This window comes from Adiantum capillus-veneris, chromosome 14 (assembly GCF_014529385.1).
Source record: "Adiantum capillus-veneris isolate H3 chromosome 14, ASM1452938v2, whole genome shotgun sequence".
NCBI classification, from domain to species: Eukaryota; Viridiplantae; Streptophyta; class Polypodiopsida; order Polypodiales; family Pteridaceae; genus Adiantum; species Adiantum capillus-veneris.
This window is the reverse complement of record NC_140944.1, coordinates 133,229,994-133,255,180: the sequence shown is the minus strand read 5'-3', so window position 1 is coordinate 133,255,180 and position 25,187 is coordinate 133,229,994. Positions and strand designations below refer to the sequence as shown.

General features: G+C 48.1%; 1 protein-coding gene across 3 annotated transcripts in view; it reads right to left on the bottom strand.

Annotated features, from left to right (window-relative positions):
* Positions 1-25,187, bottom strand: part of LOC147443162 (folylpolyglutamate synthase-like) — a 109,491-nt gene that overhangs the window by 71,040 nt on the left and 13,264 nt on the right. For 2 of the 3 annotated variants that reach the window (XM_086529071.1, XM_086529072.1), the window contains exons 2-6: positions 24,661-24,726; positions 24,473-24,582; positions 24,324-24,384; positions 24,119-24,202; positions 23,453-23,509 (exon numbers count right to left, since the gene is read on the bottom strand). In XM_086529071.1, coding sequence (XP_086385197.1) covers positions 23,453-23,509; positions 24,119-24,202; positions 24,324-24,384; positions 24,473-24,582; positions 24,661-24,726 — 378 coding nt within the window. The remainder of the gene's footprint in view (positions 1-23,452; positions 23,510-24,118; positions 24,203-24,323; positions 24,385-24,472; positions 24,583-24,660; positions 24,727-25,187) is intronic. The other variant, XM_086529073.1, reaches the window with a different exon arrangement.

The window sequence follows — 25,187 nt, the reverse complement described above, 5'->3', positions numbered from 1 at the left end:
TGGAGCTACAGAGATACAGACGACCGCGACTGAGGAGAGGAGCTACACAGCATCGACGGAGACTACAACAGAAGATTCGAGCCATACTCTCTCAACATCCAGAGTGCAGATGAGGATGGATCCTCACCATTTCTTCCATCTTTGTTTCACACACTGTTACATCCAGTTTACCGGGTACCTATTGTATCAGCTGCTACACCCACGTAGTTTTAGATTGTAGTAGTAGTAGTAGTATTTTGTTCCACTTCTAGTTCTTTTCTAGTTCTTTTGTACCCAGACATGGTATTAGATTCACTATTTTGTAACTGATTGGTCTCATAGGTCATTTTGGCCTTTTGAAGACGTTAATATAACATTTCATTTCATTTCATTTTCTCTGTGGGACTGCCCATCACCAGACAGTGTTTTATGATACTTCAAAGGAGATGCTGAGAGAGCTAGATGTTGTAGAGACGGGCCTGTCTAGTCTATCACACGATGTGGATTATACTGAGTATGGGCGACACCTGATAGACATGGGCACCGCACATGGATTGGCCATCTTGAATGGCCTACAGAGATTTCTTGCTACGGGAGGTTTTACATGCTTCCCACACAGACATGGAGCCAGCACAATGGACTATGTCATGGCACAGCCGAATCTCATCTCTAGTATCCAGGATCTCACAGTTGGGCCCAGACCAGTCGGAGTGGCAGTGGATCATGCTCTTTTGTCGATGACCATCTCCTTCCAGTTCAGTGCAGCACACAGGCCACGGGTAGCAGCCCCTACTCGCTACACCTTCACACGGGAGACGGATTCTGTATACATAGACGGGATCTACAAACGCCTATGCACTCACGACCCGGGGCGACCTCTGGAGGAGCTAACTAATATACTGACACAGACATTACATGATGCAGCAGCAGAGGCATACCCACACACCCAACCTGAGCAGAGACACCGATCGGGGAGCATGCCTCAGAACAGCTGGTACGATGAGGAGTGCCGCCAGACTAGAGCTAGACTTCACAGGGAGGTGTTTTTGGGGGACGTCACTCACAAACAGTCACAGACTGACTTCCGACGCGCTGGTGCGGCAGAAGAAGAGGGCTTTTTTGGCAATACTCGAGCAGGATCTATACCAGCTATTCTTGAGTCAGGACTCGCGTGAGGCGTGGCGGCTCTTTCATGAGTAGTCCCCCCCCCCCCCCCCCCCGCTGTTACCTCCACAAAGACCTGGGGACAATACGCATCATCTTTGTACACAGTACCTGGACAACCGCCGCTGCCCAACCCCCCCGATCCATGCCCACACACATGTGCTTTTTCACCGCTGAGATGGTGAAGAAAGCCATTGACAGGATGAGGACTGGGAGAGCATATGATCATGATGGCTTAGTCGCTGAGCATTTCATGCATGCCAAAGACCTACTAGCAGAGCTTCTAGCAGTTATGTTTAACCGTGCCATGTGTGAGGGCCTCCCGGACACTTGGAGCCTATCTACGATTGTACCTACCTTCAAGTCAGGAGACCCCATGGAGCCTGGGAATTATCGCACTATCATGATTGGACACACACTCGCACGGTTGCATGCATCCATTCTTGAGCAACAGTTGCGTAGATGGGCAGAGAGGGAAGGAATGCGTGCAGTTGGGCAGGCAGGGTTCAGGAGAGGCTTCTCTACTCTTGACCATATCTTGACACTCATGGCCATCATTGAGGAGGGCAGATCTCATGGGAGACGGATCTATTGTAGCTTTGTGGACTTCCGCAAAGCTTTTCACACAGTACCAAGAGCTAGATTGATGCGCAGATTACACGAAATGGGAGTACCCACAGAGCTCATTTGGGGGATCATGGCATTGTACAGATCAGTAGTAGGGCATGTACGCACCCCTGAGGGACTTTCTACACCGGTTCACTCCACTATTGGGGTGAAGCAGGGCTGCCCGCTCTCTCCTACTCTTTTTGGTATGTATCTGGATGAGGTTTCTGACTACATTGAGAGCGATGGTGATAGAGGTGCACAGTTGGCAGGGACATGGATTCCACTTTTGTTATATGCTAATGATATTGGGTTGATCTCCGAATCTCTAGAGGGAAGGCAACGTCAATTGGATGCTTTGCATAGGTTTGCCCACGAAAGTGGTTTGTCTGTCAACCTTGGTAAAACCAAGGTTATGGTGTTTAATACCACCCCACAATGGATCAGGAGGTCAGCACCTACATTCACATACGGCCAGGAGACTGTGGAGTTCACAGATGCTTACACTTACCTTGGAGTGGTTTTTAGCGGACCTGCATTCTGACTCAGAAGAGCAGCAGAGACCAAACTGACTAGAGCCCACGCAGCATTGGGTAGATTGGAGAGGATGTGTTCGCAGGTTCAGTTTCAGGAGCCCCGGATGAAGCTCTGGCTCTTTGACACTTTGGTGGCTTCTGCATTGCTCTATGGAGCTGAGATATGGGGACCTTCATTGGATCACCACAGGAGGCCGGGTCGCACTGATGGATGGGGGAACATGGAGAAACCTCTCGTCTCTATGATCTCACGGCTCATTAGAGCCAAGGCATCAGTACCACGGGCCATTATCCGAGCAGAGCTAGCGGCCCCCCCACTAGTGGTTGAGGTGCTCACCAGATCAGTCTCCTTCATAAACCGCACATGGGAACTTCCTAGAGACAAATATGCTCGCATTGCATTTGAGTCCTCTCGACAGTTAGCCATGCAAGGAGATACAGCATGCTGGTATGGGGAGAGTGCATCATGGTTTCAGGCGCATGGGTTCAGCATAGACAGGCTGCCACCATTCCAGTACTCATATTTGGATGCACTATCTCTCACTCTTACACAGTCAGAGTCTCTAAGAGATAACCAAGCTCATCCGCCAAGACCTGACCCAGCTAGACACAAGGAGGACATGGATACAGCCATCACAAGAATTGGGCACGAAGATGGCTTTCTACAGAGACCATCTTCTCCAGCTTACGAAGGATGGTTTTGTGACAAGACCCAGATACATGGACACCCACTTGTCTCATGGGATACGATGTGCTATTGGCCAGTTACGCACATCTTCTCACCAGCTACGGATTGAGACTGGGAGATACAGCGGAGTACTACCAGAGGCCAGGACGTGCCCCATGTGTGACATGCAGCTTGAGACAGAGTTGCACTACATGCCGCTGCCCCGTCTACTGCGAGATACGAGGCCGCTTCCATTGCTTGTTCAGAGAGGGTTTTGGACCACTCTCAAGAGTCATGGGATACGAGGATCAGAGATGCCTGGGTTTGTTCTTGCTCGAGCTGCGCAGACACAGAGATAGCCTGATGAGTGGCGAGGCTAGCCAGTCTCAAAGATGGATCACAAACTTCTTCAGAGCAGACACACGACAGCCGCAGGAGCCACTCCCACAGCATAGCTCCCTCTCGTCTCACACCAGAGGCACACTGATCGACCGAGCGACTGAACTGGGGAAATTCAGGCACCCACGACTGCGGAGGACTACACAGCATTGCTGGAGGCTACGTCAGAAGATTTGGAGCACTTTGGCCAGGCACGCACGACGCCCGGTTAGACTACTAGCCGTAGAGGAGATTCATGAGATCCGCCAACGACCGATGCTAGATCTCCTCTGATTCAGCTATCCCAGCAAGCCGCCCATTTTTGCTTAGTTCACATCGACCGGTCTAGGATCCCATAGTATATATCTTTGTTTTGTATTGTTGTTATTTTGTTACTCTGACTTTGTATCAGATCCACCACCTTGTAACTTTCTGGTCTCATAGGTCACTTTGGCCTTTTGAAGACGTTAATATAACATTTCATTTCATTTCTCTCTCTCTCTCTCTCTCTCTCTCTCTCTCTCTCTCTCTCTCTCTCTCTCATATAGACATTAAAAATCTTCCTTTCTCTCTCTCTCTCTCTCTCTCTCTCTCTCTCTCTCTCTCTCTCTCTCTCTCTCTCTCGCGCATGGGTCTTTCACTGTTTTTAGGGTTTCGCCACTTCTTCTTTGCTGTTTTTAGGGTTTCGAAATTGCCTTTTGGCTGTTTTTAGAGTTTCGCACTATTTTTTTGCTGTTTTTAGGGTTTTTTTACTGTTTTTTAGGGTTTCGTCACTGTATTTTGCTGTTTTATAGGGTTTCGTGTCTGTTTCATACGTTTTTATAGGGTTTTGCCACTGTTTGTTGCTGTTTTTTAGGGTTTCAAATCTGTGTTTTTGCTGTTTTTTAAGGTTTCACAAGCGTTTCTTTCTGTTTTTTAGGGTTTCTTACATTTTTTTGTTGTTTTAGACTCTCTTCTTCTTCTTCATCTCTCTCTCTCTCTCTCTCTCTCTCTCTCTCTCTCTCAATCATGGGAAGCGTCCGAAGTGTCAACGGCTTCCCCCACGTGTAAGAAGACGCATCCCTCACCGGCCGCTCACAAAGCCTCTTTCATCCGGACAAAGCAAAGGATGTTAGCAATAGAGAAGGAAATGAGAGGATGGAGAAACGAAGTTAAAGAGTAGAGAAAGGAGAGGAGCACTATTCTTCAAAGATGGACCGAAGAAAGAGATGGCATGTGTAAGAGGATCACTTCGCTCAAGGAGAAAGTGGTCATCCAAGATTCCGTCATCCGAAATCTTCAAGCAAAAAGTGGGCAGCTCAAAGAAGGCGAAATTCAGTCATCCATGATGGAAGAATTGAATACCATAAGAGAAGAAATACGGGTCATCAAGGAAGGTGAGGAGAAGAAGTCATGGGCCGCGGTCATCTCCGCAACACAAAAGAAAGTGGACGAGGCCAAAAAATGGATTGAGGTTGCCAAGAAAGGGAAAGGTAAGGAAGCTCCTTGTACACCCACTTTAACATGACCCTCGAAGAGGAACAAAGGAGGAGGATGCGGGATCTACATGTGAGGGTAACCGGCCTCAAGGAGATAAACAATGTGGAAAAAGAGGTCACAAGCCTCACAACCATGATGGGGTTGGACAAGCCTTCACACACAAAGACATGGACAGTGGGCAAGAAGAGTGATGGCCCGGGAGAATCTTCGAAAGGGAGAGCTCTCATACTACGCTTCCCCTCCTTGGAAGAGAAGAAGGAATTCTTGAGAAAGAGGCCTACTCTCAAGAAGACAGGTATTTTTCTCAGTGATGATCTCACTCTCTCACAGCTTGCACATACGAGAGAGGTAATGCCAGAGATTACGGCAGCAAGGAAGAAGGGAAAGATGGCCTTTTACAGAGATGGTCGGGTGGTGATTGTAGAGCGGCGCTCTACATGACGGTGTGAGACCTATGGGACCACACTGACAATGGCTACTTGGAATTGTAATGGATCTATAAGGTTGGACGTTGGTGCCTTTGAGGACAGTTTCAGAGATAGGGACATTGTTTTCTTCTCAGAAACGCATCAGGCCCCCGACCAGCTTATGCCACATGTGGAGAGATACAGATGGGAGATAGCCCATAGGACATTCGCGAGATCTGAGCATGGGAGTAGAGGTTCAGGAGCAGTAGCAGTGCTATTTAGGGAGGAGTTACAACCACTACTACATATTGTATGAAGAGATGATCATGCTAGATACATGTGGATGAGGTTGAGAGCTCACACAGGCCGATTTCTATACATTGCCATATGTTACTCCCCACACCCCCAAGTACGTGAGCCTATGTTGCATCCAGAGGATAGTCGCCTTTCTCTATACTAGATGATGATATATGGGAGTTTTCTAGGGATGGTGATATCATCCTCCTAGGGGACTACAATGCCCGAACGGACAACTCTCAAACAATCTTCTACGACACTTCAGATGAGATGCTTAGAGAGCTAGATGTGGGTGAGTTGGGGCTTGACAGATGCTCACATGACAGAGAGAACACAGAGTATGGGAGATACCTCACGGAGATGACGACTGCACATGGGTTAGCCATACTTAATGGCTTACAGCAATTCCTGGAGCAGCCGGTTTCACATGCTTTCCACACAGACACAAGGGCAGTACATGGGGCCAGTACAGTGGACTATGTGTTATGGCACAGCCGAGCTTTATTCCTTGTAATCAGGATTTCATAGTGGGAGCCAGACCAGTGGGCGTAGCAGTGGATCATGCACTTTTGACATTTTCTGTTTCATTTCAGTATAGTACAGCCCACACATCAGGAGGTAGGTCACATACCCGTTATACATTTACACCAGAGACTGACTCGGTTTATACCGAGGAGATCTATAGCCGTCTATGCACAACTGGTCCTGGCCTCTCAGTGGAGGAGTGCACCACTTTACTGACTGAGACACTGCATGGTGCAGCATCAGAGGCATACCCACACACTCAGCCGCGTCGAAGGCAATATTCTTGGAGCATGCCCCAGAATAGTTGGTATGATAAGGAGTGCAGAGAGATGAGAGCCCAGCTTCAGAGGGATCTTCTTTTAGGAATCATCACTTACAGACATCTCAGATTGCTTCCCGACGCTTTGTGCGACAGAAGAAACAAGCTTACTTGGCCTAGATGGAGCGAGACTTGTATCAGTTGTTCTTGAGTAGAGACTCGGGAGAGGCATGGCGATTCTTTCATGAGCACTCCCCTCCCCCAGTGATTACTTCTCTTGATGTGTGGGGCCAGTATGCCTCCTCGTTATATACGGTTCCTGGACAAGACCCCCTTCCAGATCCTACAAAGCTATGCCCACCTACCAACACCTTCTTTACCACTGAGATGGTAAAGAGAGCCATTGACAGGATGAGCACCAGCAAGGCATATGATCATGATGGTCTAGTAGCAGAGCACTTTACACATGCTAGGGATATGTTGGTAGAGGTTCTTGCAATGTTGTTCAATCGTGCCATGTGTGAGGGGTTACCTGAAACTTAGAGATTGTCTAATATTGTGCCTATCTAGAAAGCAGGTGATCCTACAGAGCCTGGAAATTACTGCACTATTATGGTTGGGCACATTGGCACGGTTGTATGCACCCATTCTTGAGCAGCAATTGGATAATTGGGCAGAGGGTGAGGGTGTACGAGCAAAGGGCCAGGCCAGTTTCAGGAGGGGTTTCTCCACTCTTGATCATATTCTGACATTCAGAGCCATCATTGAGCAGGGCAAGTCACATGGGAGACGGATTTACTGTAGCTTTGTGGATTTCCGCAAAGCATTTGACATGGTACCCAGAGCTCGATTGATGCGCAGACTGCATGAGATGGGGGTGCCCATAGTGTTGATTTGGGGGATTATGGCTCTATACAGATCAGTGATGGGACATGTACGCACTCCGGAGGGGATATCTGATTTAGTTCACTCCACCATTGGGGTGAACCAGGGTTGCCCATTGTCTCCTACTCTATTTGGTACGTATGTTGATGAGGTGTCTGATTACATTGACAGAGTGGGTGATAGAGGTGCCCAGTTGGCAGGGACATGCATCCCATTGTTATTATATGCTGATGATATTGTGTTGATCTCTGACTCACCAAAGGGTATGCACCGACAACTGGATGCATTACACAAATTTGCAGAAGATAGTGGATTGTCTGTAAACCTTGGTAAAACCAAGGTTATGGTGTTTAACACCACACCACAGTGGATCAGGAGATCAGCACCGACTTTCACATATGGTCAAGAGATTGTAGAGTATACAGATGCATACACTTACCTTGGGGTTGTCTTCACTGGGCCAAGGTTTTCTTTGAGGAGAGGAGCAGAGACTAGACTGACTAGAGCTTTTGCGGCCTTGGGAGGCTTGGAGAGGATGTGTTCGCAGGTTCAGTTCCAGGAACCTCGGACAAAGTTATGGCTCTTTGATACCTTAGTAGCCTCAGCTATGTTGTATGGGTGCAGACATGGGGACCTTCTGTTCGCTAGGATGGTTGGAGACGTATGGAGAGGCCCTTGGTATCTATGATCTCTCGACTCATTAAAGCCAAGGCCTCCGTACCCCACACTATCATTCGAGCAGAGCTAGCTGCCTCTCCTATGGAGATTGAGGCGCTTATTAGATCAGTCGTCTTTGTGCACAGCTTGTGGGATACTACTAGAGACACATATGCTAGATTGGCCCTTGAGTCTTCTAGACAGTTAGCTCTTCAGGGGGACAATTCCTGTTGGTAAGCACAGATGACGTCATGGTTTCAGACGCATGGTTTCACCATGGATAGGCTGCCCCCTTTCCAGTACTCTCTTCAGGCACCCTCGATGTCTCTTACACGGGTGGAGATTACTAGACTCATTCGTCAGGACCTGATCCAGTTGGATACCAGGAGGACATGGATAGAGCCGCCTTAGGAGTTGGGCACGAAGATGGCTTTTCTATAGAGAGCATCTTCTCCACCTCACAAGAGATGGGTTTGTCATTCGACCCAGCTACATGGACACGCATATGTCTCATGGTTTGCGGTGTGCCATTGGTCAGATACGCACATCCTCACATCCGCTGGAGATTGAGACTGGTAGATTTAGAGGGATACCAGCAGACATCAGGATATGCCGCTTATGCCAGCTAGAGCAAGAGATAAAGCTACATTACATATGTCATTGCACAGTGTACTATGAGATACGGGGCTGTTTCCATTGCTTATATTAGAGAGGGTTTCGGTCCTTTCTCTAGGGTCATGAGTTATGAGGATCAGAGATGTCTTGGGCTATATCTACTTGAGTTACACAGACATAGAGACACTTTACTGGGGAGAGATAGAGAGAGACAGTCCCAGAGACAGATTACAGATTTCTTTTCACTAGATATGGGACAGCCAGAGGAGCAGTCATCATTGCAGAGCTCTCGTCGACCGAGCACTGGAGCTACGGAGATCCAGACGGCCACGATTGAGGAGAGGGGCGACACAGCATCAACGGAGACTACAACAGAGGATACGAGCCATACTCTCTCGATATCCACAACGCAAATGAGGATGGATTCTAGTAGTAGTATCTAGTTCTTTTGTACCCAGACAAGGTATTAGATTCAGCATTTTGTAACACATTGGTCTCATAGGTCATTTTGGCCTTTTGAAGACGTTAATATAACATTTCATTTTCTCTCTCTCTCTCTCTCTCTCTCTCTCTCTCTCTCTCTCTCTCTCTCTCTCTCTCTCTCTCTCTCTCTCTCTCTCTCTCTCTCTAAGACGTGCACAGGCAGCAGGTCGCGAACCCTAAGACGTGCACAAGCAGCAGGTCGCGAACCCTAAGGCGTGCACAGGCAGCAGGTCACAGAGTTGGGCAACGCGCACACAGGCAGCAGGTGACGCGAACCCTAATGCGTGCGCCTTAGACAGGAGTCCCTGCTGTGCCCGCCCCTGCCTGCTCGCGTCAACCCTTGCTCACGCCCTGACCCCTTGCTCGCGTCTTGTCTGCCCCGCCCTTACCTGCCTGCTCGCACCCTGTCTGCCCTGACCCTGCCTGCTCGCATCACCCCCTGCGCGCTGCCCCTTGCAGCCTCGCCCCCTGCACGCTACAACCCCCTTCCCCCTTATGTTGCCCCCCTTTCACGATGCTGCCCCATGCCCCCTAGCTGGACAGCAGAAGCTGGCGGTCAGATACGCAGGCGGAAACAATGCAGACAAAGAAATCATACGCGTAGACGGAAGCAAGAGCACACGGGCGGCATCATCATACGTGTAGGCGGTAACATCATTCACTCAGGTAGGCGCTTTTACTCATTAGGTGTAGGAGGGTCATCATACGCGTAGCTCAGCAAGGCATCATACGGGAAATCATACGCGTAGGATTCAGTGTAAAATTTTGCGTGCGAAATGGTAAGTGAGCCCGATACATCTCATGAACGACAAAACATGGAAGCAATCTCCCCTGCACAAGACCCTACACAGGACACGGAAGCCGTCAATGTCTCACATGTTTGCAAGTCGCGAGCAAAGGCAACCTTCATGCTCACGAACAAGCGGATGGCGCAGATGGAGAGGGAAATGAAGGAGTGGAAAACAGAGATGGAAGGATGGTGGAAGGATGGTGGAAGGAGAAGGACAACCTCCTTCAGATGGTCTTCAATGAAGGTGCACAGTGGAAGAAGGAGAAAGAGGGCCTTAACGCAGAAATACAGACACTCAAAGAAGAAGTCTTAGCCCTCAAACAAGAGAACCCAAACGCCGAGATACGGACAGTCAAAAAAGAAGTCTCAGCCCTTCAACAGGAGCTTGCTGATAGAGTAAGCAGTGGACTAGAGGAAGGCGAACTTCAGCCCTCGGTAATAGATGAAATCCAGGAAATCAAGGAACAAGTAAGGATCACATACCACCACGAGACGGTGGAGTATACAGATGCTTACACTTACCTTGGAGTGGTCTTTGGTGGACCAGCATTTTCATTGAGGAGAGCAGCAGAAACTAGACTGACCACAGCCCATGCACCATTGGGTAGATTGGAGAGGATGTGTTCACAGGTTCAGTTTCAGGAGCCTCGGACGAAGCTCTCACTCTTTGACACTCTGGTGGCTTCTGCATTGCTCTAAGGAGCTGAGATATGGGGACCTTCATTGGATCATCACGGGAGGTCGGGTCGTACTGATGGATGGGAGGACATGGAGAAGCCTCTGGTATCTATGATCTCGCAGCTCATTAGAGCCAAGGCTTCAGTACCATGTGACATTATACGAGCAGAGCAAGCTGCCCCCCCCCCCCCACACACACAACTAATGGTTGAGGCGCTCACCAGATCAGTCTCCTTCATACACCGCATATGGGAACTTCCCAGGGACAGATATGCTCTCCTTGCACTTGAGTCCTCGCGACAGTTAGCCATGAAGGGAGACACAGCACGTTGGTATGGGAAGATGACATCATGGTTTCAGGCGCATGGGGTCAGCATAGACAGTTTGCCCCCCTTCCAATACTCACTGGATGCATCCTCTTTGACTCTTACACAGTCCGAAATCATCAGGCTCATCCACCAGGACCTGACTCAGCTAGACACCAGGAGGACATGGATACAACCAACACAAGAGATGGGCACGAAGATGGCCTTCTACAGAGAGCATCTTCTCAAGCTTACGGAGGACAGCTTTGTGATGAGACCCATGTACATGGATACCCACTTGTCTCATGGGATACGATGTGCTATTGGCTAGATACGCACATCTTCACACCAACTCGGGTCGAGACTGGGAGATACAACGGAGTACCAATAGACGCCACGATATGCCCCTTGTGTCACATAGAGCCTAAGACAGAGTTGCACTACACAATGCACATGCCACTGCCCAGTCTACTATGAGATACGAGGCCGCTTTCATTGCTTGTTCAAAGAGGGTTTTGGACCACTCTCCAAAGTCATGGGGTACCAGGACAAGGGATGCCTTGGTTTGTTTTTGCTCGAGCTGTGCAGACAACATAGAGAGAGCCTAATGAGAGGAGAGGCTAGCCAGTCTCAGAGACAGATCACAATCTTCTGTAGAGCAGACACTGGACACCCGAAGGAGCTATCACCGCAACAGAGCCCACACTCGCCTCGCACCAGAGGCACGCTAATCGAGCGAGCGACTGAGCTGGGGAGATCCAGACGCCCACAACTGCAGAGGACTACACAGTATCGACGAAGGTTACATCAGAGGATTCGGATCACTTTGGCCCAACATGCACGACGCCCGGTCATAATACTGCACCATGGAGAGATTGATGAGATCCGCCAACGGCCGATGTTGGATCTACTGTGATTTAGCTAGCCCAGCTAGCTGCTTGGTTTCACCTCTAGCAACTTTAGGATTCCATAGTATCATATTCATTATATTTTGAACCCTGACATTGTATCAAATTCATCAGGATTGTACTGGTTTGGTCTCATAGGTCATTTTAACCTTTTGAAGACATTTAATATAACATTTCATTTCATCATCTCTCTCTCTCTCTCTCTCTCTCTCTCTCTCTCTCTCTCTCTCAACGGGTGTTGAGTTCAACTCCTCGTTGGCTAGATCTTCAAGGTCTCTTGGGATAGTTTCCTACGACATTAAAACTCTCTTCTTCTCGGGTGCGTGGGTGTGTGTGTGTGTGTGCACTACTAAAAAAAGAGGAAAATGATATAACATTTCCATCACCCAAGTGTGGTAGATTGGTTATGCCATTTCCCTCTTGAATAACAAGTCTTGAGTTCAACTCCTCGTCGGCTAGATCTTCAAGGTCTCTTGGGATAGTTTCCTACGACATTAAAACTCTCTTCTTCTTCTTCTTCTTGGTCTTCTCTCTCTCTCTCTCTCTCTCTCTCTCTCTCTCTCTCTCTCTCTCTCTCTCTCTCTCTCTCTCTCTCTCTCACGCAGCCCCTCCCTCCCTCTCACACAGCCCCTCCTCGCTCCCCATCACGCAGCCATCTCTCTCTCTCTCTCACGCAGCCTCTCTCTCTCTCTCTCTCTCTCTCTCTCTCTCTCACGCAGCCCCTCCCTCCCTCTCACACAGCCCCTCCTCGCTCCCCATCACGCAGCCATCTCTCTCTCTCTCTCACGCAGCCTCTCTCTCTCTCTCTCTCTCTCTCTCTCTCTCTCTCTCTCTCTCTCTCACACACACACACACACACACAGATACATACCCACACACACACATACACGCATACACACACGTACTCCCTCTCTTCCCCTTCTCCTCTCTTCTTCACAATATGAAGAGAGGGTAGTTACGAAGACAACCATGTCTTCCCCCATCATCAAGATGCCGACATCGACAATGAAGACAACCTTCATGCTCACGAACAAGAGGCTTGCACAATTGGAGAAGGACATGAAAGAATGGCGGATGGAGAGAGAGATATGGGAGGAGGAGAAAGCCACCTTCATCAAGCTATGGAACGACGAGAAGGAGGACATGAGAGCGGAAATCCAGAGGAGAAGGAGAGAAGGGAACGGGAGAACAAGAAGGAGAGGGAGAGATGGAGGAAAGAGCAAGAAGAGATGAAGGCACAAATCGATCTCCTTCACGCTTCCATCACATCCCTCACCCCCGAGGAAGGAGAGATTAAAGAGGAGGCTAAGGAAGCCCTCAAGGAGGAGATCACCAAAGCCCTCACCGCAAGCATTGAGGACAAATTAGAGGCCACCAAAGAAGGATGGGTCGAAGTGGTCAAAAAGAACATCAAGAAGGTAGCAAGAGAGGAAGCCCAAAAAGATGAGGTACTCATCGTACACACAACCATCGAGGAGGAGAAGATGCGACAAGCTCGCCGTCTCAATGTGCGAGTGACCGGCATCAAAGAAGAAGAAGGGTCTACACCCGAGAGCGATGGGAAATCTTTATGCAAGAAAGTGGGATACAAGGAAGAAGAGATCCCTTTCTCCAAAGTTTGGAGAGCCGGCAAAGATCCAAAGAAGAGAGCTCTCATCCTCCAATTCGCCTCCGAGGAGTCTCGAACTTCTTTCCTCCGAAAGAGGGTCATCTTGAGAGGGCTAGAAGGCCCCCCGATTTATCTTGATGATGACCTCACAAAGATGCAACAAGATCACCGTCGCGCGTGCATGCCTAGAGTCCACCAAGCCCGCAAAGAAGGGAAGAAGGCAATATATCGAGATGGTAGGGTTATCATTGATGGCAACACCATCACATAGGGACTCGCGGCCTGTGGGACACACGAGGAGATTAATGTCACGGTTTGGAATTGCAATGGAGACCTATGGACACACCCAGAGAGACTTGAGGAGGTGATGAGAGGTCGAGACATCATTCTACTTACAGAGACACACGAGAGCCCAGAGAGAGGGTTACCACGGATACATGGATTCCAGTGGGAGTCTCTACATCGGGGATGTATGCGCCAGCACACCACTCGCGGCTCAGGAGGAGTGGCCATACTCTTTAGACAGGGGCTTCACAGCAGACTACACATTGTTGCCCGGGACCCACAGGCCCGCTACATGTGGATTCGCCTCGAGCTCTCACGAGACAGGATCGTCTACATTGCCCTTTGCTACTTTGCTCCCACAGGCTCCAGATTCGCCCCTATTGAGCAGGAGTCACCGTACGCATGCCTCACGGAGGAGATTATGGAGTACTCCACACTGGGTAAAGTCTTCCTTATGGGAGACTTCAATGCTCGTACGCGCAGTGAGCAGTGTGAGGCATATGACCACGAGGACCCAGAGGCACTACACACTCTAGATGAGGAGGCTACTATGAGAGATACAGCAGACAGAGCTCCAGTCACAGCCTACGGACGACATCTACTTCGACTTGGCTCCCAGCACCGTCTCGTTATTTATAACGGGATGGTCCAGTGGCCCACCTCAGGGGGCCTGACTTGTATGCCACATGGAGTTGCAGAGGGAGGGGGGAGTACGGTCGACTATATTCTGGGACCCAGGGAGGCTACACACCTTATCACATCCTTCACCATTCCACCCATACCCATCGGAGCCGACCACACATACCTCTCTTTCTCCATCACCGGAGATACCATCCCACACAGCTCCACAGCACACACTCCACACACCACCATCCATTTCACACATGAGCTAGCCTCTCTTTACTCGGCCGAGGTCGAGCATGGCCCATGCCTCCTCCACCCATCCACACCACTCTCAGTTCTCACATCACATATCTCTTCCGTTCTCCACACTTCAGCTATTAGCTCTTTTCCCCACACCACTCACACAGGACGCACTCCCCCCCCCGGGACTATGCCTCAGAACCGCTGGTATGATGATGAGTGCAGAGAGCTATACCGACGCCTCCGTGCACGGCGAGCCTTAGGAGAGATCACAGAGAGAGAGGCCATACGGCATATGAAGACGCTGACACGCCAAAAGCGGCGAGCATTCGAAGAGGCACAGGAGCTTGAGCTATACCGCCTATTCATGAGCATGGATAGCGCGACGGCATGGCGCACCCTGCGCGAGCCAAGTCCGACTACAGCTATTGAGGATCCACATATATGGCATGATTATGCAGAGCGACTTTATGAGGTGCCAGGGCAGCCTCCTATCTCACAGCCACACGAGCCACGCCCCACGTGCTCCTCCTTCTTTACAACAGAGATGGTAGAGAGGGCCATACGCCGCATGCAGCACAGACGATCAGCTGACCATACTGGATTACAGAGTGAGCACATCATTTATGCGGCCTCCACTATAGCCCCGTTGATTGCACATGTCTTCAACCGGGCTATAGGGGAGGGCTTCCCAGAGGAGTGGACACAGCACACCATAGTGCCTATCCACAAATCTGGCGACACCCTGGACCCAGGGAACTACAGGACTATCATGATTGGCCACACGATGGCCAAGCTATATGGAGCAGTACTTGAGGCAAAGCTCAGCTGCTACGCAGAGATCGAGGGTTTACGAGCTCCAGGCCAGGCAGGTTTCAGACGAGCTTTCTCCCCCACTGATCACATCTTCGTTCTGCGCTGCCTCATTGATGGGGCAAAGGCGCGGAAGAAGAGGCTTTACTGCTGCTTTGTGGATTTCCGCAAGGCCTTTGACACAGTCCCACGCGAGAGACTCTTCCAGCGCCTTCACAGCATTGGGGTACCAACAGAGTGATTTGGGCCATATATGCTCTCTACGAGAGGGTGACGGGTCGAGTTCGTTGCCCAGGCGGTTTTTCAGAGACCATTGCTAGCACCATTGGTGTTAAGCAAGGATGCCCACTCTCCCCGACACTCTTTGGGCTCTACATCGACGAGATCTCCGACTACATACTGCGAGCAGGGTGAGAGGGGAGCGACTTGGCAGGTACTCCGGTCCACATCATGTTATATGCTCATGATATTGTGTTGATTTCAGAGTCACCCGAGGGCTTGCAACGCCATCTTGAGGCCTTGCACGAATTCAGCATACACAGGGGGTTGACTGTGAACCTTGGCAAAACCAAGGTTATGATCTTTCACACATCCAGTGCAGTGAGGAGCGCTGCCACCTTCACAGCAGCAGGAGGACAGGTTGATGTAGTCACCTCCTATGTCTACCTTGGCATCACATTCACCAGCCTACCAGGACCCTTTACTATGAGGCAGGCTGCTGCTGATAGGCTCACCCGAGGATATGCAGCTCTGGCCATGCTAGAGCGGAGATGCCACCAGGCACACTTTCAGGAGCCCCGCACGAAGGGGTGGCTTTTCGACACCTTAGTCACCCCGGCCTTGATGTACTCGGCGGCAGTATGGGCACCAGGATTGACAGCTGACCAGTGGACACAGCTTGAGAGGCCACAGGTATGTATGATCTCACGCTTGCTCCGCAGCAAGAAGACAGTGCCACATGACATTATTAGAGCCGAGCTCGCCACACCACCTATGGTTGTAGAGGCACTATTCCAGACAGTCTGCTTCATCCAGAGGATGAGAGAGCTACCTCCTGACAGACTTACTCGTAGAGCATTTGAGGCAGCTATACAGCTATCAGAGAGTGGGCATGAGAGAGCATGGTACTCACAGGTCAGAGCATGGTTTGAGGAACACGGTCTTGACATGGAGAGCCTACCACCATTCCAATACGACCCCCACTCACCATATGTTCACCTCTCTCGCAGTGAGAGGAACTTGGTATTGAGACAGGATCTGTGGCAGCTATACACTAGGAGAGTCTGGGAGTCACCTGGCTTGGGGACGAGGATGTCAGATTACAGAGACCAGTTTCTCACCATATTGTCTGGGGGGTTCATACAGAGACCACGCTACATGGACACATAGATGCTACATAGCTCACGGGTGGTGATTGGTCAGCTGAGAGTGGCTTCACACAGGTTAGAGATTGAGATCGGGAGACATATTGGTGTTCCCAGGGAGGAGCGAGTCTGCAGAGCCTGCACAGAGGAGGTGGAGAGTGAGGAGCACTTTGTATGTAGATGCAGAGCATACACTGAGATCAGAGGCAGGTATGAGGCCTTATTCAGAGGACAGCCCACTCTCCGAGAGATCATGGACTCTCGAGATCAGAGACAGCTCGGACGTTTCTTACTAGAGATACAAAGCCATCGGGACACACTACTACAGCCACACACAGCTACACAGACAGAGGGGAGACAGTCGCAGCTCACAGACTTCTTTCAGAGGATTGCCGCCCCTCCCTCACGAGACACTCAGAGGGGAGTGACACTCCCACAGGCGGAGGTGAGCCGAGCTAGACGACGACCACGAGTCACACGCTACAGGGACGCGAGCTCCCACCACCGACAGATCGAGGAGATCCGAGCCCGGGAGCGCCGTGCCACTGAGGAGCGAGTGGCTCAGATGAGGGCCGACCCGACAGCTTTCATCCGGGTAGCCTTGGCACCAGACCCGCCCATGTACCACATCTTACATCCCCCCATTAGTACAGGATGGAGCTAGATAGCTTGATGCATTCTCATGATTGTACTACCTTGAGCATATAGACATGCATATACCCCTAGAGATAGAGCTCCATCCCTCCTCAGATACTCCACTACCTACATTCAGTTCAGTTTTGTATCAGTTTTGTTTCATTTGTCTTTCCGATAGACGGATGACATACACACCATGTACATTTGATTTGTCTCATAGGCCGATTTCGGCCTGACATAGACGTTAAAAATCTTTCTTTCTTTCTTCTTTCTTTCTCTCTCTCTTTGGACTCCATATCTTGGGGTGGTCTTTAGTGGACCGAGGTTCACACTGAAAGCGGCAGTAGACACTAGATTCACTCGTGCCTATGCAGCCCTAGGCGGTTTAGAGAGGATTTGTTCGTAGGTTCAGCTCCAAGAACCTCGAACAAAGCTCTGGCTCTTCGACACTTTGGTCGCTTCAGTTATGCACTACAGGGTTCAGGTTTGGGGACCATCTATTGACAGTGTTGGATGGAGTAATATGGAGAGGCCCTTGGTATCTATGATTTCTGGGCTGATTAGAGCCAAGACCTCAATTCCACATGACATCATACGAGCGGAGCTGGCTGCCCCACCTATGGAGATTGAGGCACTTACCAGATCAGTATCATTTGTACACAGCTTATGGGACACCACTAGGGACAGATATACTAGGCTTGCTCTTGAGTCATCCAGACAGCTGGCATTACAAGGAGATACATCATGTTGGTATGCACAGATGAGCTCATGGTTTCAGCATGCACAGGCTGCCCCCTTTCCAATATTCTCTTGATGCACCATCTTTGGCTCTTACACAGATGGAGATTACTAGACTCATTCCGAAGGATCTTATCCAGCTTGATACCAGGACATGGATAGAGCCATCACCGGAGTTGGGTACGAAGAGGGCTTTCTTCTCCAGCTCACGACAGACGGTTTTGTCACACGGCCCAACTACATGGACACATAAGATCCAGCTTGATACCAGGACATGGATAGAGCCATCACGGGAGTTGGGTACGAAGAGGGCTTTCTATAGAGAGCATCTTCTCCAGCTCACGACAGACGGTTTTGTCACACGGCCCAACTACATGGACACACATCTATCTCATGGGTTACGATGTGCCGTAGGCCAAATACGCACATCTTCACACCAGCTTGGGATTGAGACAGGTAGAATCAGAGGCATACCAACAGACAAGAGGATATGTCAGTTATGCCATGCAGAGCCAGAGACAGAGTTTCACTTCATATGTTACTGCACAATCTACTATGAAATTCGGGGACGCTTTCACTGTTTATTCAGAGATCGTTTTGACTGGTTAGATAGAGTCGTGAGATATCAGGATCGGAGATGTCTCGGATTATTTCTACTTGAGATACAGAGACATAGAGACTCTCTATTGAGAGGGTATAGACAGAGATTGTCCCAGAGACGCATCTCAGATTTCTTCAGTCCGAGCACCATAGAGGCAGAGGGGCCACCACCACCACAAAGCTCGGTTCCCACCCAGACACACACCAGTGGTACTCTCATTGACCGAGCTTTAGAGTTGGGAAGATCGAGACGACCACGACTGAGGAGGGGAGCCACGCAGCACCAACGGAGATTGCGGCACAGGATCCACAGGATTCTAGCACGACACCTAGGATAGGCTTCATGTTACTGCTATATTGTATCATGGTGACACTTATCCCCACTTTGTGCCTTTGTGGCATTATACGGTTGCTCAGCTTACCAGCCACCCATAGGAGTCGGTAGCACTCCTATCTCAGTTTCTAGTTTGTAGTTTTCTTTGTTTGTACCCAGACTTGGTAATAGACTCACCATTGTAATCAGTTTGGTCTCATAGGTCATTTTGGCCTTTTGCAGACGTTAATATATCATTTCATTTCTCTCTCCTCCATTTGCGCTCTCGTGTCCACACCCCTTCCCCTGCACTCTGACATGGTGTCAGAACCTAGCCTTGTCTACGACTCTCCTTATGTTTAAGAGGAAGTGCTGATTTTTAGCCAGCAGTGGGGCAGCTCTTGGCTGCGATTTTAACTTTGTAGTTATGCAGCTAGAGGGGGCTGGTGGTGATTTACCAAGGATTTGTCACAAAGAAACCTCTTGGATCTGTATTGTTTAGCCAGTAGGGTGGAAGGAATGTTGCTGCTTTTCCCTGCAAGGTAGAAGGCATGTTCATGGCTACTATTTGATAGCAAGAGAGGTGGTTCCAGCCCAGAGCTAGGTTCACTAGCAATTTTTATCCAGCTGGCAGGAGAGTGTTGAGTCAAGTATCATTGACACGGGGCTGATTTTGGAGAGCATTTCAGCCCAGTGTACCTCTGTGTTGCCAAAGCAGTGTGGAGATCTACTCTTGGAAGGTTTTGCTTTCTGTATGTTTCAAGTTTAAATTTGTCTCTATTTCCTTGTGACTTTGCATTGACTTAACAATGCGGATTCCGGAAGGGCACTGACAACTGCGGAGAGTTCCGGAGCACGTGACACCGCCATCGACGCGGTTAGAGCACTTACTTGACATGGGTGAGGAGGCAGTGGATCAGGAGGACCAATTATAGATCTTTGGATATGGCTTTTTTGTCTTGACTGGATAGACATCCACAAAATCAACTTACAAGTAAATACAATAGAAGGGAGATAGTTTTGAATTTAGCAGAACTTCCAAGCAACCAATTGTTGGTGAACCTGGCCGTATTCAGAGGATCTGTCCAAATAAATCTAGTTTGGCTAACGTGGCAACGGAATCTATTAGAAGACGGCAAATTTAAGGACCCGGTCAAGAGGCTTGAGATGGCCTAGGATGATCTAGAAAAATATTAAAGAAGATAAATAATGTGAGGACCCAGCCAAGAGGGTCAAGATGGTCCGGGAGCATCCATGTGCTGGCAAGGAATGTAAAAAATATTCAAGGCCAAGTGCTTGGGAAGTTTTCCAAGGGTAATGTGGCCAATGTGAAAGGGGACATTACCAAGGAAAATAAAGGTTGGGAGGTGAGTTAATTGAGACATGCCATTGAGTTTATAATTTTTTAATGAACCATCCTTTTTTGGACTGACCAGGTAGGGACATTTGATAGAGAGCACTAGAGCGAAAGTAAGCAACACTGATAGGGCTAAGGCACCCACAAGCTCTCAACTCCCAACAGTCGTATTAGAGCATCTTCCTCTATGTGGAGGATCTTGTGATTACAAGTAGCCATGTTGAGCACATCCGCAGTACTATGGAGACTTTGGCTAAGGAGTTTGAGGTGAAAGATCTCGGCTTGCTTCACTACTTTCTGGGGTTGGAAATATGGCGAACAGAGGGAGGCATCTTTCTCTCTCAGCAGCGCTATGTCCAAGAGTTGTTGGAAGCATTGGTATGATTTGAGTGTAAACCTATCTCATCTCCTATGGATCCCAGCCTGAAGTTGTCACAGTATGACCCCTTAGATGTAGCACATGCTATCGGAAGCTGGTCGATTCCCTTATTTGGGTACTCAACACCCATTTTGATGGCAGTTTTTCGATGGGACTTCTCAGTTCTTTCATGCAAAGACTCGCGAAGTAACATATGGAGCATGCTCTTTGAGATCTACGGTGTTTAAAGCAGTCAAAATCATTAGGCATTTTCATTGCGGCTAAAGGTAAGGACTCCAAGATCATTCTTCGAGGATGAAGTGATTCAAATTGAAGTGGAGATCCGGATGGACGATGGTCGACTAAAGGTTACACCTTATCTTTTGGCTCGGGAACAGTTTCATGGAGCAATAAGAAACAGTCTACAATTGCCTTATCATCCATAGATGCAGCGTATAGGGCTGTTTGCAATGCTACATGTGAGTCAGTGTGGTTACGAAGACTACTTTCGGAGATTGGCTTGCCACAGTAGACGACCACGATCTAGTCTAACAACCAGAGTTGTATAGCCATTGCAAGGAGCCCGGTTTTTCATGCCCAAACCAAGCATATAGAGATACAGTACCATTATAATCGTGAGAAGACAACCCTGTTGTTATCTTCACCAAACCTCTACCACAAGTAACATTATCCTCTCATGCCAGCTCCCTTGGATTGGTTCCTCATCTACGAGTTGAGAGGGGGTGTTAAGAGTTTCAGATTCTTGTCCGCCGATGGGGCTCCAGTATCTCCCAGTGAGGGCTGTTTTGTCACTTGTGGCTATGCCCGGCTGTACCTGAGGTAGACGTACGTTCTGGGTGGTGCATTCCATGGTATTTCCCACCCAGTAGGCTTGCATGAGGCAGGACCCCTATTCCTAGGGTTTCCTAGGGTCGGAGTCTCTAGTGTTATGTAGTTTTCCTATTAAAATGTGGGCAATGTGTCACTAAAGAAACTTTACACATGTTATTGGGAGTTTGGCCCATTTTCCCAAGTCATGGGGTTCCAGATGAGGTAGGGCATTTTTTTCTTGTCCCTATAAATGCTTTTGGACCTATCAATGATTAGCACAGCAGTCAACGTTTGGGGCACACTCTCTCTCTAGTGTGTGTGTGTGTGTGTGTGTGTGTACAACGCTTCGTCTCTCTAGCATTTTTCTCTCACTAGCGTTTTTCCTCTCTGTGACGCTTTGCCTAGCGATTGCATCCTCTCTAGCACTTCATCGCCCCTCTCCTCCCCCTCTTGTGCCCGTTCAGTAGGCGAGGCACGATCGGAGGACATTTTCGAGTAGATCTATCGTGAAAAATTGGTTGCAAGGCCCTGAGAGGACGTTTGCTCACGGTTGCAAATGAGATCATCACCCGTTGTTCACTCTTTCCACTGCACCTTTGACAGCAAATTTAGACCACCTCTTTTTTCATACAATCTTTGCATTAGTCTCTTTATGATTGTCTATCTCCATAGGAGATTGACCCATCATTGTATGCCCTTTTCTTAGATGTGTTTCGATTGTGCCTTTGTTCACTATGAAATTAGGCATTTCTTGTATATGATATACTCTATGGATTTTCCTCATTTTGAGGTTTCACAATAGAAATTCAAAAGTAATAAGAGTGTGTGCACGCGCGCATGGGTGTGAAGCTTGTTTTGTCTCGTAGAGTGTTTTTAATTTGTTTTTCTTCGTTTTTTACTTGTTTTTGTTTTGTTCTTGTGCATGTCTTACTGTTTTGTTTGGTTTGGTTTTTGCTTTTGCTTGTTTGTGTTGGCATATTGAGGTGCACTTGGGTTGAGCTTTACGTTCTCTACCGGATTTTCTACCGATGGTCTTCTCCTAGCGAGCCATGGAGCCTGCTGAATTGTCTTCTTGGAGTTTCCTCCCCAGCTTTGGATTATAGGAGCCACCTTCAGCAAGTGGACTGTCTTCTCCAGTGGAGGAGACCTTTTTGGCAGCTCCAATTTAGCACTCTTGCTGGTTCCTTTAAAAATTTCCCCAGTAAATTTCTTGGTAATGCCAGTTGCTTCTTATTTATCGTCTTCGTCATCGACTGTTCCCTCTACTATGTGCTTCTTCAACTCTATGGTTTCAGATGATACCAGTTCACGGGCTTCACCCGACATCAAACAGCTGCCTTGGCAGCAAGTTCCTTATTCAATGACACGACTGGTGGCTTTCTGGTCATCTTTGGACTTTGGTGGCAGTTGCAGAGACTGCTTTTGGTGGGGAGTGCCTATCTTTCAAAGGCAGCTGTCATCCTCTCCCCCTTAGATGGCCAGGGCACTTTTAACTCTCTTTAGGAGAGGTTTTTTCCCCTAACCATTCGTTTCTCAGTTTTTTCCTATGTGGCTAGTTGTATATAGTTTTGTCAGACTCACCTTCGGGCATTTTTTGTATTTCAGTTTTGTACTTCAGCACCGTTTGGGCTCTGAGGGTTTCTCAAGTAATAGAAAGCGGCCACTTCTTGCAACAAAAAAAGCAAAAAAAAAAGATGCTATAAAAAGAAGTCCATAGGTGACTCCAAAAGAAAACAGAGAATGAATATAGAGAAATCCAAGAGGAGAGAAGCCAACTTCCATGGACATTGCTTCTACCTTAGCACACTTATAGCACAGCCACCCCCTATCTTGAAACCCTTTCTAGACCATTCTGGATGTATGACTCCTGGTACATGTGCGCCTATGTTTGGAGCTGGAACCTAGGGGATCCAAAATTGAGATCCAAGCATAAAACCTTTGATCGATTTATCAAAATTTCTGGGACTACACCTCTGTTATCTCAGTCTTTGCAGATTTTTGCACTCACGGTGCTACAAAAGGAAAAGTTAGTTTTTTCTTAGAAGAAACAAAAAACAAAATCTTACAACATTGGTAGCGTCAAACCTTCCACCAAGCCCAACTTCCAAAATAGCAACATCCACCTGCAAAAAAAAAAGTTTAAAAGACTTAGTAAAGACTGCACTTTTTAAAGGACTAATTCCAAGAGTTGGACAATTACAACAAATTTGTTTAAAAAATGCTCTCTGAAATGTACGAGCCTAATGGTGCCTTGCTAAAGAATTTTCCTGATACTCAGTGGGACAAGAAAAAATATGCATCAGATCCCATCAAGTGGGTGAAGCCCTCTTCTATATTTCTACAGCTTACACCATTACATGTTCCTATGATGTAGGAAACAGAGGGAAAGAACATTTAACAGATGCTGATTCTGCCACACCAAAAGAAAAACACGACCTCAAGAATTTAGCACTACATCAGCATTGTGAACCACCTACAAACATCAAATCAGACATGATGATCGTTGTTTGTTCTGAATTCTACACCCCCCTCAAGTGCTCCGCTCGCAATCATTGATGATCTCAAATGCTACGCTTAACATAAGCTTCCAAGCCCCCTGCAACTGGAGCATCTCTCCATAAAACCCCCCCCACTAAAACAATAGTCCAAATCTCAACCTCATTTCATGCAACCAGAGTTAAATTAGTAAATTTGTTTTCAAAATAAGCTCCCAATACATGCTAACGATTTACCTTCTCTTCAATGAAGATCTTGAAGGCCAACAATGTCAGAAACCGAAAATATGTTGGCATAGGCATATCAATCCCAACATTCATCTGGCAAACACATTCAGTCAAGTAAAAGCAGTGGTTTGATTTAGTGTATCCTAGGAAGGAGGCCACTTCATAATAAAGAACTGAAAATCTATAAAAGCTTGAAATCACCAAAGCAGCATACCTTAAACTGGTCCCAGCACCACCAAAAGTGCTTCAAAAAAACATGCTCTGACACATTTGCCCTGGTGAATTCTTTACAATAAGTAATCATCAAAAAAAATTGGACTTTATTTGTTAAAAGAAGACAGTCAAAAATAGCTGAGGGCTGACCTATTAACTTTAAACCTTTCTCGGACATCAATAAGATGTGGAGAAGTAAAAAGACCTGTTTTATAACCACATTCTCCCAAAATGCTCTCTGAAAATGTGCACGTGGATCCCTACATCAACCCAGCAAATAAGTTTTGATATCTAAAAAGTAGTTATGATTTCATATCCAAACACTAAAAGCAATATACCTTGCCTTTTGTTCCAGCAACATGAATGATACTCAACTTGGAAAGAGGCTCGTCAAGTCCAGCTACCTACACGCATAATATAGAGTGTCAGCCATAAAGATTTTATGAAAGCTGAGAATCTTGTCACTTTCCATTATATGATATAGCCTGTTGTATCTAACTGTTGTACCATAGGAGACATTTGATCAGCTGGTAGCCCCCTTTTGTTCGCAATTTTGGAAAAACCTTCTTAGAATGGAAGAGTAACAAATACTTTGAATGGGTTTCTGTAGTCCGCTTTCACAAGACCTAGTTTAGCAGAAAATGTTGTGCAAGGGGACTAGTATTGTCAAAGTTGACAATGTGGAAGTGTAAAATGAGCAGGAGAGAGAGAGAGAGAGAGAGAGTGTCACAAAATGATGGCGTGGCCATGCTACCTGGACACACACACGTGGCAGAATGATGATGTGGCAGACAAACGATGACGTGGCAGAACAGTACGGACTGCCCGCAAGTTGCGATGTCAGGCTGATGACATGGCAGCTCCA